A 15,267-nucleotide genomic window follows, 5' to 3' on the forward strand; every position below is an offset into this window, starting at 1 on the left:
ATCATTAATTTCCACTAGGGAAACTAGACTGTTAGGATCCAGGTTGTAACAACTATGCTTATGGGATTTGGGAGGACAAGAGGTGGAAAATCATTACCTCTCTCCAGACAACTCCTCACCCTTGTATCAGAATTACACTCACCACAGGTATGACCCATAGATCCTATGCCACAACCATGAGGGACCCACACTGAATCACTTGTAGGGTTTACTCCTCTCCACACTCAGAGAGAAAAGGCCTCCAACAGATTACATTCTTTCTCTGTCACTAAAATATGTGGGGAAATCTCACATACCACATCAAAAAGGAGACAAACAAATTTCAAAGCTTAGACCCACACTGGGAAATCCAGGGAGGCAGGAAAAGTGAAGTGAGGTTGGCTTCCTCACTTCACCCTCTAAAACTCTAAAACTGTCCCACTTGTGTTTAAATCTCTGTATGTTAAGATCTTTTAACATGGCATTCAATTTCTAAAAGAACCTTTATCAGCATCCCAAGTCAACAAAGTTCATTACCCTTTCGTCACGGTTCCTGATGATGATTGCACTTATAGTAAGCAAAACAGAGTCAGCCACAAAAATTACTTTTACCTCTCACAGAAAAGAATATGCCACAAGGCCCCAGAAGAGACCAGAGAACAGGATCCAATTCTCATTGTGGCTACTACCTCAGTGTGTGACATTGGGCAATTCACTTAAGGCATCTCTGGGCCTCAGTTTCCTTTTCTGAGATCAGGTTGGGCCTAAAATGATCTAAGGACATCACCTCTAGCCCTGAAGTCTTGATGTTCCCAGAGCATCCATAATTACAAGCATCCATTTAATTATGGAGTTGCAAGGAAGGAAGGCCCTTCTAGCAAAGGTAGCCTTCTTTCTACAAGCCTTATTTATACCATAAGTTAAGACATTTTCACAAATCATGTCTCAAAATGGGGTTTTACAGAAAGGAATCATTTTGTGACATACACACATACAACCAAGGCAGAGCTCATTAAATAATATATACTCAATTACAGCAAGCTACCAAATAAGGAGGCCTGAAATTTGACACAATGCGTCTTGAGATTTCTTAACTTAAGAAAGTTATTTTGCAATTTTTAGAAATTGCAAGTAATATAGTAGCAAATATACTAATGGGTAACATTTTGTGAAACTTAAATAAAAAATACATGAGTTGTTTCATGCTTTGGTAATTCTACCTGTCACGGATTCATTATAAAAATATGTCTTTCATTAATTATTTCAAAAGTATGAAGTCCGGCTCATGATAGAAATACATACAAGGGAATGAATATTCTAACAGGGCTGAGCTATCTTCTCAAGAGGTTAATTTATAAACTTTCAGAGCCTACAAAAACCTAAGAAAGTACATTAAAAATATATGTCAACACACACTTCATGTTGTAGGCTCTTAGTACTGAAAACAAACGTTCTCTAAGTTAAACCCATACCCTTCCAAAGCTATAGATACATAGGTCAAATTTAATTCCAGACTTTCTAAATTCATTTCTACTCTAGGCTTATCATCAGCCAGCTCAGATGAAATTTTCTGTTAGTATAAAATGTTACTTTCCAACATGAGGATAAAGGAGGGGGGAAGACTGTAAAGTCTTAAACCCAGGATTCCCTGATTCTAATTCCTTCCTCTCTACTACACTCCCCCTAATTGCATTTTTTTAAGTTGCTTTGATAGCATTTCTAGTTTCCCCTAAACCATGGAGATTGTGTCCTATTAAGGTTGTGTCCACAAGGTTAGATTCTGTCCCTAACACAGAGAAAAAGGTAGAGGGAAGACTCAGAAAGTTTCCAATCACTAAGGTCCAATCACAGAAAATGAATAGCTTATAGACATAAACCATATCCAAAAATATTCCAAGAAAGAAAAACTGACAAGCAAGGCCTGTTACCATCAGAAGGGCACAGGATCAACTGTCTTTGGGAGGTTTACTTACGACAATGTGCGCTGGCGATGGTGAGCGGGCATCTTTGAGGGCTTGTCTGCTCTGGAGGCTCCCTGCCTGGACATCAAGTAGTGGCCATTTCATCTGAAGATACTGGAAAACCAGAAACAATCCATTCAGCGAAGAAATCCAAAACCCCTCACCCAGGAGATAACTGACATGCCTCAGAAACTGGTGAAGTGAAAAGCAGGCAAATAATGACAACGAAAGAAAAATCATGCACTATCACTAACGTCTTCCTTCGAGTTCAAAGTTCAAACACAGAACATTAACGTTACCATCAACTGTGTCCTGGATAAAATGGGCTGCTTAATACTAACCTTATTCAGAGAGGAACAGTGAGGGGGTAAAGAGGTGGCGGGAAGAAAGCAGGGAACAGAGCAATTCCGGAGGTAGAAAGCAGACATAAATCTCAAGCCAGAAGTGCCCTGAAGAGACCATCAATTCCACACCTATTCAGTCAGTGGCCTTCGTCTTTAAATGCCATTACTCTTCACTTTTATTTATTTTATTTTTAGCAGTACTGCAATCTAAACTCGGGGCTTCGCACTTACCAGGCAGGCGCTCTACCACTTGGGGCATATCCTCAGCCTTTTTGGCTTTATTTTTCAGATAGTTTCACGATTTTGCCCAGGATGATCTCAGCCCATAATTCTGCCACCTATGACTCTTGTACAGCTGGAGTTACAGAGGTGACCCACCATGCCTTGCTTATTTATTGATATGGGGTCTCATTAACAATTGCCCAGGCTGACTTTTAACCACGATCCTCCCTCTCTCTGCCTCCCCTGTAGCTCCTTTGCTTTAAAGGAAGCTGAGTACCTACGGACAACTGCCTTTGTGTAGTAGAAACTGGTAGTAAGGCAAGTATGGAATTCCTCAACCAATCCAAAAGCTTATCAGGCAAAAAATTTCTTGGCAACAGTTGCACACCCAGGGCACAGTGCAATTTATAGAGCCATTTCAAAAGACCAGAGAAATTCTTAAACACACATTTAGCCCTGAAATGAAAATAAGGTATGAGCCAAATATGTCTCTCCCTACCTTTATCTGAGGTAGGAAATTAATCCATGGCACAAGCAAGCTACTTCTGGAGAAAGTGACATACCAGCTGTAGGAGGGATTGAAGAGATCAACTAATCCAACTCCTTGTTTGGCTTGGCAGATAAGGGAAACTGAGGTGAGGTGGCTTGTCAGTCCCAGAGGTATTTAGCACACCCTAAGCAACTCTCTGGCATTTGACTTCTGCTGGTAACAGTTTTACTCAGGAAAACTTCAGACAACTGAACAAAATTAGACACAATGCCTATAAGACATCCAGAAGGTTCCAAAAGCCAATTGATTTATGCATCAGTTAATGCTCACAGAACATGTACAAACTTCCTTGATCGCTTCAGAGGCTCAAAGCAAAATTACTAGTTTTAACATTCATTCTACAGAAACTTGTATTCAATAAACAAAGATGAAAACTTGATTTGTGTCCAGCCTTCCTGCTAAGCATATGGAGATACAAAAGATGTCTGCCAAGGCATCTGTCTTGTAAGTCAAGACAAAATATGGAGGAGCTATGTCCAGGCAAAGCCAAGAAATAAGGTAGAATTTCTGAAGACTACTGCACAGAGTCGATCTGGATAAGTCAGAAAGAGTCGATGGAGAGAAAAAAAGAGCCAGCAAAGAATAGTTCAGAAAGAAAGGTTTACACAAATCCCAGGAGAGACAGAAGGGCCAAAGCCATCCCCGCAGCCAGTCCATGGTTCCTCTAAGATATACCTGCTCAGCAAATTAAAACCACACTCAGTTATCCCTCTTGCTGCACGATCCACACCCATGGGCTACTCGGATTTCTCCAAGCTATATCTATACAAGGCAGACGTAAGCGCTTTTACCAAGAAGCCCCCTGTGGGGAAGAAACCTGATTATTGGTTGGGGCTCTGTAGGTAACTCTGCAAGACCATACACCAAATCCCTTTGTATCTATACATCTCCATTTCCCTCTGAAATGTGAAGGGGTCCATCAATCTGTGATAGAGGAGTGGGTGAGAGTCGGCCCTAAACACTGAAGGACTTCAAGGATTCTAGGCCCCAGACAGTGAATCCCAGCAGGCACCTCCCAGACATCCTTACAATCAAACCATTTCCAAATACAGTCTTTGGGGCCAGTATCACCCTAAGTCAGAAACCACTGAAACAAATGCTCTTGAGGTCTCTTCAGCCCTGTAACCCAAGCCAGAGGACTCTGGGAATCTATTTCATCCCTTCTCACCCTGTCTTCTTCCCATTCTCTCTTGCCACATAACTACAGGGGCCACATTGGTCAAAACCACTCAATAGAGTCATTTCCTTGAGGGTGACCAAAATGGACACCAGCCAACACTCACCTCTCTATCTCACAAAATCCTGCAAACAAAAATGCCAAGTCAAGTAGACACACTCATGCCTCCTGCAGTGCTGCATAGGGAGCGTTCCGTGAGTGGGCACATTTTCATCCTCTGTCCTCTGCAAAACTTATTTGATCACATCCTAATGTCAGCTCCATAGAATTAGGAAGTTTCAGCTTAGTTTAGGGTGACAGCCCTGTCCTGAGGACTCCACTCAAAAACTGTCGTACCCCTAATGCAACAGTAACACAGACACTTCTAATTGTGAGTTGACATAAAAGCTTCATTGTGAGCCTTATCCCGGCTCCATAGGCTACCTGCACACGTATCTTTATGAGACTACATTTCAGCGCTCCAAGCCCACAATACACATAATTTTCAATTCTGTTAGGGCAGCCCAGGATCACTGCCTATATAACATTACTGGTTGGAGGAAATGAGACTCAGCCCTGCTGCCCAGAGAGAGCTAACCAAATCCAGATGGTGGAAGAAGACAGCCCCAGCCCCAGCCCCAGCCCCGCAGACGGGCAGGAACTCTGCAATGGCAGCCCCCCACAGGACAGCTGGGTACCCACAAATCCTTGTCCACCCCTTGACTAGTAACTGGCATTCTGGTGGATGGGGTTCCTTTTGGGGAAGTTAAGTAGTATGTTGGGATTTTTTTTTTTAAGGAAGTTATTAACCTCCTCCAAAAGTGATGTTTCCAGCTTCCTTCATCTTCTACAATTGGTCCTTATTAATAGGGGAAAAAAAATAAAGGGAAGAAAAAGGAAATTAGGTACTATTACAGCCTAGAGGAAAATCTTTTCCTTCCTGGAGACATTAAGAGGCAGGAAATTCTATTCTGTTGGGTCCTAAAGAAAGACCTGAAAGAGGAGGTATCTCAGATTTACAAGGGGTTGGGACACCATGCCACATTTTCCCAACTGCTCACTTTCAGTTTTATACCCTTTGGGGGAAGGGGGAAAAAAAAGTTCCCACCCTCCCACTATGAAAACAATGCTGGGGTCTCCTCCTCTCAGGCTGCTCAAGGTGGAAATTATGAATTGCCTACAAAAACATTAAGCTTTTCAACAAACGGCAATCAAACCGGGCTGTGGGAATTCCTACATTTAAAACTGTTGAAATGGAGTCTGCTCGACTTTCATTTTGTTCAAAAAGAAAAAAGGGGCGGGGGGAGTTCTTAGCTTAAGCAGTTCGTCTTTTGTTTAATAATGACATTCTGATCATGACCCACTGGGGTTTTCCTCCCCAAATCCTATTTTATGATGTCTCTGGAAGCTTAGGTTGAGCTTTGGACCTGTGAGCAAAGTCTCAAGGTGTATATTCAACAGCGAACGCCTGAAAGGAATCAAAGCAGCTGAAAAGTCTGCTAAACTGTTAGCAAAATGAAAAAGGGAAGCAGTTTTCATTTTGTCCCCTCTTCTATCTCCCCCAATAAAAGGGGAAAGGAAAGGTGGATGAGGAAGACCTCCCATCAGAATGTGTCTTTGGAAAGCCACTTTAACAGCCATCAGCACCAACTCAAGTTGTCCTGACAGAAGGCTGCTCTACACACCACCTGTGTCCTCCAGGGTCCAGCATCAGTAGACCCACCACCTTAGACTGCTGATGAGGGCTCTGTGCACAGTTCTTTCCTAAACAAACATGAGAATTCAAAGGACAATGATGGTGTTGATGGTGTCAATGATGACAAAGTTGCGGGAAAGCTGGGCGTGGTAGGACACACCTGTAATCCCAACTACTGGGGAGGGGGGAGGTAAGAGGATCATGGTCTGAGGCTAGCCTTGAGGGGAAAAGTTAGTGAGATCCTATCTCAAAAACAGTGATGGTACATAGCTATAATCCCAGCTACTTAGGAAGCAGAGTTAGGAGGAATCGACCCAGGCAAAAAGCGTAAGACCCTTTCTAAAAAAAAAAAAAACGAAGGCAAAAAGGACTGGCTGTGTAGCCTAACTGGTAGAGCACTTGCCCAGCAAGTGCAAGGTCCTGAATTCAAACTCTACTACCACCAAAAACAAAACACAAAAGTTGCCAGGAAAACTCACGTCCTTAGATTAAACATCAGCGAGGTTTCCCAGCACTCTCTCATTTACCCCACCCCACAGATGGACAGACAAGTGGAAACTGTCCCCTTTATTTGTTCAGGGCAGGGTTGGCAAACTTTTTCTGTAAAGCACTAGATAACAAATTATCTTAGGCTCAGCAGCCACACCATCTCTGTTGTGACTATTCAACTTGCCCTGGCAACATGAAAGCAGCCTTAGGCAAGGTATGTATGCATTATGGCTGTGTTCCAATAAATCTTCTTTAAGGATGCTGAAATCTGAATTTCATATTAATTTTCCTGTCGGGAAATAGTATTCTTCTCTTGATTTCTTCAGCCATTTAAAAATAGTAAGTCATTTTTCATTTTTACAGGCCATATAAAAACAGGTTTCAAGACAGTTTGGGCCTGTGGATGACAACAGTTGGTCATCTCTGGCTTGGGGAATAAATATGTAAGGACTTCCAAAGTCGTATCAGATAGGACACTGTCCCTGGTTGGGTCTTCTGTCCAGACAGTCAAACACAGGCATGTAGCAAAGTGTGGTCAGTGACCTCAAAGCAGTATTTTGGATTTAATCGTTACCGGCAGACTTAAATTTGGGGGCAAAAGCTTAGAAAAGAATCTGAGCCCTCTAGCCAAGGTGCCCAGTCACAAGGTCTAACCACTAGACCACAACCTCACCAAAATAACTACCCACCTCTTGTCCAAAATGGAAGTTTTGGAAATCCCTGAGCAATTCTGACTGGAAAAGGTTCACATGTTCAAAAGTTCTCACCCACTTTTCAGGGGTACTGAATGTGTCATGTGACATCAGATCACCCCAAGAGGACAACAGATGAAACTTCCTCAGGTGGCAGGGGAGGTGATTCCGGAGCTTGTCTCTTCCTGAAAGCTAGGTTCCACAGACAGCCTGTCAGCCAGGGACAAGCAAGCTCCTAACTTACCAAAGGACCCACACTCTTCTCAACCCAAGCTATTCCTGACTAGGAAAATTCATTTCACAAGAAATCAAATTAACAGGCTGTATCGACTTGAGGGATTTCCACTGGTCAATCTTCCTAACCTACTCTGTTACAAAAGCTGGACAGGTTCAATAAGAAACTAGGAAGGCAATATTCTGTCTACATATCCAAAACCAAAGGTAGGGTCAGTCATGGCCAATCACGTCCGAAGTCATGAAGCTTTCTTCCCCTTTAAGGAAGGTGCTCCTGCCCCAGCAGAGAGGCCTCACCATGAGTCACTCAAAGTGGGCCATACAGAAAAGGCAGAACCACGACTGTGCTTTTCACATCGTGAGACTTTACCAAAGAAAAGGCCACCAGAAGCCACTTAACATAAGAAAATATCAGAAGAATTTACTAAGTAAAAAATAGATGCTCTAGATCCAATCCCACAGCTGTCCCTACTGAGTTTCTTCAGGAGCTCCTGTTGTGAGGTATACCAGACAGAGACAGACAGACAGACCACACACACACACACACACACACACACACACACACACACACACAGTTGGTAAAAAACAGGTCTGCCTGGCTCTTTCTAGAGCATCTTCATTTTTCAGAAATGGAAGACGGAAGATCCGGTCCATCTTCTTCAATGACCAAGCAGTTTTGCCCAGGGAGTCAGAAAAATCCCAATTTTCCCATAATGGTCAAAATATACAAACTTTTGATTAACGGAAGTCTGTCCTACTCGCTATACCTGTTTTCCTACAGTCAGTGTAGATCAGATGCACTAACACTGGACCGGTGAGGAACATTTCCCTAAGTCCCTTCAGAGTCCAGCAGAATCCTCAGGGACATGGTTGTAGCCTGCTTGAACAGTCTGCAAGTGCAGAGGGTGTGTGTGATTAGGATGCTCTGTCCTGCATTGAAACATGCTCCAGGAATTGCAACTTTTGCAAAATCCAGTGGTAGGGGGTGGTTCTATCTTTAAAAAGGCTTTATCTTCCCATAAAGCATGACTGACTGCATAGAAAAAAAAATTCAAGGATGCGTTATTTCTGGTGGTTGTAATTTAGCATAAATAAGTATATACCATGGATTACCTAGGAAAAGAAAACCAAAAATCTCAGAAGACTGGAATAAACTTGAAGGAATAAACATAGGAGAAATTCTGTAAGTTGTAGTATTTTTATTTTAAATAAAACCCAATGTAATAAGAACTCAAATTTTTTCTTTAGAGTTATCATTGTATTTCTCACAAAAAAAGAACATGGGGAATTAATAAGAAACCAAGGCACCTATGCCAAAGCATTTGTTAATGGCCTTCTCCTCTGTGGGTTTTTTTTGTTTTGATTTGTTTTATTTTATTTTATTTTTGGGGACGGGGGGCAGTCCTGGGTACATGAACTCTTACCCTTTGTTTTCATGGACTGGTCATTGCAAGATTTTAAATGAAGTTCTCTAGCCAACTGACCTTTTTTCTCATAGACTGCTTTAATCTCAAAAATCTAAGAGCCCAATAGTATCGCTTCCTATTTGAAGAGTGTCTTACAGTTGGTAGCTACATTCACAATGCAGCTATGAATCAATGAGCTGTGAAACCAATGAACAGCCCCCACATTTTGTTAAGGAGGAAACTAAGGCCAGTACAGCATGACCCAGTTTGCCTGAGGTCACAAGGTCAGTTGGCAGTCAAGGGCACAGGGCTCTAGACATCCAGCTGTTTCTACTCCATCCTGCTCACCTCCTGCCTTCTCCGGTTTTCTGTTAGGCATCCTTGCCTGAACTCCAAGCAGGGAAGGGTTTCTCAGAGTATATAGCTAAGGGAATCATCCCCAAAGTAATTCACCATCCTTCTTCAGCATCTAGCATCTCTCCCTCCCAGGCCCATGGGCAGACATGAAATTACTTTCCTCTAAGGAAATTTTTCTCCCAAAGCTACTGAGGCCACGGATAGAAAGGAGGAAACAAAGCAAAATGAATAAATTATTAACAAACAAAACAATCCAATAACCAAAATCTGGGGCTCACTATTTTCTTTACCCTGCCCTGATTATTTTTGCATTTGCCAGGTCAGGGTACGTAAGGTACAACAACTCACACAACAGGTAAGGAGTTCTACCAGGCCCTTCCCCTCACACACAAATGGTCCAGGTCTTCCTTCCTCCTCCCCCAAAAAGTCACTCTTCAAATTATGACCGTACTCCTAGAAGTGCACAGTGGGGGACAGGGAGACCTAGAAACTTATTCTAGACACAGCTCTATTTCCACTAACTTCCAGTAGCTGGATAGGCATGTCACCTGCTTCTTCACTGGACAACCTCTTCCTCACGTGGAGCCTAAATCTACAGCAGGAAACTCCAAGACTCCAACCCCTGCAGCATGTACTGGGCATATGTCTTCATCAGATATGGCTTAGGCAGTCTGAGGCCCAGGAAAGTCATCTAAAGCACAATCAATGAGTCAAGAAACTATGAATGGTAAAAGGTTGAACCCAAAGAAGGAAGGAGAGCTACTGTAAAGAAGGATTGAATTTGACCAGGCGTAGTGGCTGATGCCTGTAAATCTCATCTACGCAGATGGCGATCATGGTTTGAGGCCAGCCTGGAGAGAAAGTCACTGAGACCCTATCTCAACAAATAAGCTAGGTGTGGTGGCAAGCACCCATGATCCAGCTACAAGGGAGGCACAGGTAGGAGGACCAAGGTCCAAAGCCCTATCTGAAAAAATCTAAAGCAAAAAAAAAAACAAAACCCAACTGAATGAATGGTGATGACCTGGTCCGACAGCACCCAAACCACACTGTCCTGTTGAGAGAGTTTTCTCCTAACCCACTCCAGACTACTTAAATACCTGAGAGTGAGCCAAAGTGTCTGTTAAGACTTTTTTTTTTCCCCCCAACTCACCAAGCTACTCTGATAACAAGGGCTATGGCAGTGTCAGTAGTAACCAAGCGTATGTACGGGTTCTTTCTCTAAGACTTAACACTCTACATCCTTTTTAGGTGGTCAAAGTCCACAATCTCCAAGCCCATCTTAAAGCAAAAGAAAGTGAGGCAGAAGGAAAGTGACTTAGCCATCCACACAGTTATTAGGATTCTGACCTAAAATGGGGACTTTAGGCATTTCCAAGCAGAACTTCTTCACCTACAAACTACATGTAAACTCCCAAAAGAGAATGAGCGCAATGGGCAATGGTGCCCACACAGGAGAAAAATCTCTGGGGCAGGACAAAAAAGGTACATGGGACAAAGTACAGGGCAGCTCCCAAAGTAGGGGTGGCTGGAAACCAGCCTCAGAGACAGTCTTACTCCACTGTGACCAAAGCAACCCAAGACCAGCTGTCTCAGTCTTCATGCAGCCCCAAGATTGAGTCTCACATCAAGGGCTATAATCCAAGCCAGTGTCAACTTTGCCACAAGTACTCAAGTTCCTAAGCCATGGTCAGAGGACATAAAGTCACTGAGGAATTGGGAAAGACAGCCCTCCCATCATGTTCCACGTGAGCTCACTTCCCTGTGGCCCCCCAGCTGGTGACTAACAAGTAATGAAAGCGTACAAGCTATCGTAGACCTCCCATGAAGAGGCAGACCAGAGACCATCTACCTTTAGGCAGAAAAGCGTTTACAATCTTTCATTTTATGATCAACTATTGCAATGGCCCCACTTTATTACTTATAAAAAGGCCCAGTGTAGTTGAGTTAATGGGAATGTTTTAGCTGCCACCTGTGTCCCCACAGCGTGCTGACGGGGACACAGGCATCTGCAGGCCAGAAAATAAGCTGGAAGATACAGAACACCCTGGGGAGCAATCTTGGAACAACAGGAAACCCAGGTGATCCTGATAGCAGGATAAAGAAAATGTGGCACACGCATAAAATGAAATACTATGCAGTAATAAAAATAGGTGAAGAACTGACACATGCTACATCATGGATGACCCTATGCTAACTTAAAATAGGCATGCAGAGGTCACATGTTGTATGATTCTTTTCATATAAAATATCCACAGATGTAAACTGGTGATGGCCAGGAGCTGGGGGGCAGCAGGGAGGGGACAGGGAGTGCCATCTTGGGGGTATGGGGTTTCTTTCTGGAGTGATGAAAATGTCCTGGAAATAGTTAGTGATGAGACTTGCAGAACCTTGTGAAGTTTCTAAAAACCACTGAATTGTACACGTTAGGTAAAATTTATTATTTGTAAATTATATCTCAAGTAAAAACAAAATTTTTTAAAGAAGGCACCAATTCATTTGATGGCAGTCACATTCATTTAAGACACAAAGGGGGAAAAGAAGGATGCAGACTCTACACATACTCCACCCATAACGCTCCAGTGCATAAAAGAATGAACAGAAAGAAGGACTTTGCGCCTCCTAGGCAGGTGTTCCTATCACTTGAGCCACACCTCCAGCCCTTTTTGCTCCAGTTATTTTGGACTCAGGGTCTCACTTTTTGCCCAGGCTGGTCTGAACCGAGATCCTCCTATTTTAAGTTTTCAATGCCACAGGGATGATTGGCATCTGTCACCACGTCCAGCTTTTTTTTGGTTGAGATGGGATCTTGCAAACTTTCTGCCTCAAACCACGATCCTCCAGACCTCAGCCTCCCAATTAGTGAGGCGCAAGCCACAAGCACACATCATGAACCCAAAGCTTCAAGTGGTCTCCAAATGCCATGTTCACTGGTGTTGAATGTACAGAAGGGACTGCTACAAGGGCAAGGGAACTGCATGACCTCCTAAGGCCGAGAGAGCATGGTACACCTTGGGTTAAAGGTACTGATGAAAGAACGTGGGAAAGAGAAACAGAAGTGCATGATCACTGTTGTAAGGCACATGGTTCAAAGCAAACAGAACAGTGGGTGAGTCAACAGAACTACAGGCAAGTCAGAAACCTGAGTCCTACAGTCCAGTCTCCACCATCTATACCTCAGTTTCTCTGTCTAAAAAAATTGGCATGAAATCGCTCATGTAAAATCTCATGACTGGCTTCCACACCATTTCTTTAACCTCCAAAATTAAGCCACACAAATGAAATAAAGGGAAAGAGAACCATAATGTCAGAGGCCATTAAGATTTGCTATTTTTTACTCCAACTACATAGGTGATTTAAAAGCCAGAAACTGTAGGTCTATGGTGGACAACGGTGGAGATGTAGCCAGCCACCAGGTAATCTCTGAGGGGCAGAAAGCAAAAGACCATCAGTATGCTGATGTTCTAGCAGGGGTATTTTTAAATTCATGGGTCATCCAATCACAGCTGACAGTAAAATCAAAAATGTTTTCATTCCTTTTCTTTCCCCCTGGCTAAGAGCACTCAAGGCTAAGATTTTACCATCTTTCCCCCAGTCCCCACAATGAAACACAACCTGGCAGTCAAGAGCAATGAATTAACTCGCTTTTTTTAAGCTTTCATAGGAACCAAATGCAAAACAGTCCAGCTCATGGCCTCCAACTCCAGCTGAAATGTCTTTGCCTTTTTCCCTTGTCACATCTGAAAGAGGTCAGTGGCTCCAGCAAGCTCTGCCTGTCCAAATTTTTATTGTCGAATTCCAGCTGTGACAAGCAGGCGGAGATGCTTCGTAATGCTACACCCTGGAAGCCTCAAGGTCAGGAGCGCCTCTGGTTAATTTCGCTCAGGGATGGTGGCGGTTTCCGCCAGGCTGACCTGCAGGCCCATGACCCCCCTGCACGCATGTCCTGCCGCCTCAGCCAGAGAGGCCTGCCACTCAAGTATCATCTTGCTGTAACAAATTACTCCTAACCCAGGATTATTCCAAATCCCTCCTAGAGAGCAAGGAAATAAACATTCTCTCCCAGGACTCTGGCCCAGTTGTTCCCGTTGGTAATCCCTGTCTCTATTTGCTTCTGCGACAAGCTTTCGTCTGGGAGGTCTGCAAGCCCATCCCGGCCCACTCTGCTTTCAGACATAAGCTGAATGTCTCAATTGTCCACCAGGCACAGTAAAAGATGAAGGCGGGCTTTCTGTCCCCAGAAGCCTCGCACAATGACTCCCTTTGCCCACACACTTCTCGTCTGCTCTAATCCTAGTCACTCAAGGAAGTCCACACCCCAAATTCCTTCCTAGCAGTCCAGAGGGACAAGTAAGGACGGGGTGCGACACAGCTGTGCTGTGCAGAGTCAAGGCATGTCAGGGAAGCAGGGCTGCTCCCCAGTGGTGGCATCACATCTGGGGTCAGGTTTAATGGGGTGAAGGAGGAAGAAAAGGAGGAAGATCTGATGACAGGCAAGACAGCAGCTGCACGCAAGAGAAATACTCTGTCCCTAGCCTGTGGCTTCCCTTAACAAACTAGCAGGAGATATTTCCAGAACAATAAGCTCATTTAGGGAAGGAAATACAGTTTTGTTCACTTCCCAAGTCACCTCTGAAACACCAGGAGATTCCGGGCTCTTCAGATATACAGAGCTGTTCTGGTTTTTTAATTTTATACACAGCCAAGAAGCAAAGAACAGAACAATGGATGTTATAATCAAAGTGGGTGAATGGAGGAGATAAGGATCTTGGGGGCTGTTGTGAGACTTTCTCCCTAGAGAGAGAGAGAGAGAGAGAGAGACAGAGCGAGAGCGCACAGTTGACAGCATGTTCCTTGATGCATGACGGACAAGAAGAGAACTTCCAGAAATAACCAAAAGACAGTGGAGGGAGGAACACTGGTTCCCCACCCGAATCCAGACACCAAATTGCACCACCCAATTTAAAATGTAGAACCACTGCTAACTCAGTACCGAGTAAGCACTGCTCATGTGTAGATCTGGACGGACCACATGCTCCTCTTGGCCGAGCCACTGGGCCTCTAAACCAACTTGCCCTCTGCCTGTGTGGCTTCACTCTTTAAAAGAACTTGACTTAGGAAGGAGCACAAACAATCTGACACTAACCACTAAGATCATTACTATGACCTTTGGACAGGCAAAATTAATTTCAACAGCATCAGTTTGGTTATTCCTTCCACCTAAGGTCTGCACTGTTAATAGCAAGAAAGTTTCCCAGCCTTTGGTTCCTTTGTGGTCCATCCAGCCCTCACCACACAACACAGCCATCTCCACTTTCAGAGCTCCCACAGACTTGGAAGACAGAATTTCAGACCTCCCACCCCCACTCTCCACTTCCTCCTGTTACTGGGGATTGAACTCAGGAACTCACACTTGTTAGACAAATGCTCTACCACTTGAGCTGTGCACTCAGACATTTTTTGCTTTAGTTTGTTTTCCAGATGGAGTCTTATGCTTTTGCCCAGGCTAGCCTTGAACAACTATCCTCTTTATCTCCATCTCCCACGTACCTCGAATTACAGAAATGCATCATGGTACCCAGCTTGTTTTTGAAAGAGGGTCTTGCTAACTTTACTAGTGCCAACTTCCAACCATGACCCTATCTCCATCTCCCACGTACCTAGGATTACAGTCACAGGTCCAGCTATCATATTTTTGATGTAGTGAAAATATGGAAAGAAGAATGGGTTTAAGGACAAAGAGACCAGGCGCTGGTGGCTCACACCTGGAATCCTAGCTACTCAGGAGGCAGAGATCAGGAAGACTGTGGTTCGAAGTCAGCCCAGCCAAATAGTTTGCAAGACCCTATCTCGAAAAAAAAAAAAAAAAAAAAACATGAAAAGGGCTAGTGGGGTGGTGGCTCCAGATGTAGGCCCTGAGTTCAAACCCCAGTACCACAAAAAAATAAAGGAGGAAAATGAGACTCAGGTCACAGAGGGCTAAGCCCCATGACAGGGCTCAGCATCAAAGGGTAAGAACTAAATCCTATCTCTTTACCTATTTGACCCAGCTCCTGGGCTTTCTCTTCCACTCTGAGCTAACCTCACACATACTTCCATCTTGGAGTTGGCTGGCAGAGTGTTCTAGTAGGAGTAAGCTGGTTAAAAGTAAATTTAAAACCTCCCTAGGACAGGGGATGTG

The 15,267-nt window shown here is 43.9% G+C and overlaps 1 protein-coding gene across 48 annotated transcripts in view; it reads right to left on the reverse strand.

Annotated features, from left to right (window-relative positions):
- The window catches only part of Tcf7l2 (transcription factor 7 like 2), a 187,627-nt gene that overhangs the window by 112,018 nt on the left and 60,342 nt on the right, over nucleotides 1-15,267 (reverse strand). For all 48 annotated transcript variants that reach the window (XM_020167001.2, XM_020167013.2, XM_074078289.1 and 45 more), the window contains one exon: nucleotides 1,953-2,054. In XM_020167001.2, the coding sequence (XP_020022590.1) occupies nucleotides 1,953-2,054 (102 nt within the window). The remainder of the gene's footprint in view (nucleotides 1-1,952; nucleotides 2,055-15,267) is intronic.

Source organism: Castor canadensis, chromosome 7 (assembly GCF_047511655.1).
Source record: "Castor canadensis chromosome 7, mCasCan1.hap1v2, whole genome shotgun sequence".
NCBI lineage: Eukaryota > Metazoa > Chordata > Mammalia > Rodentia > Castoridae > Castor > Castor canadensis.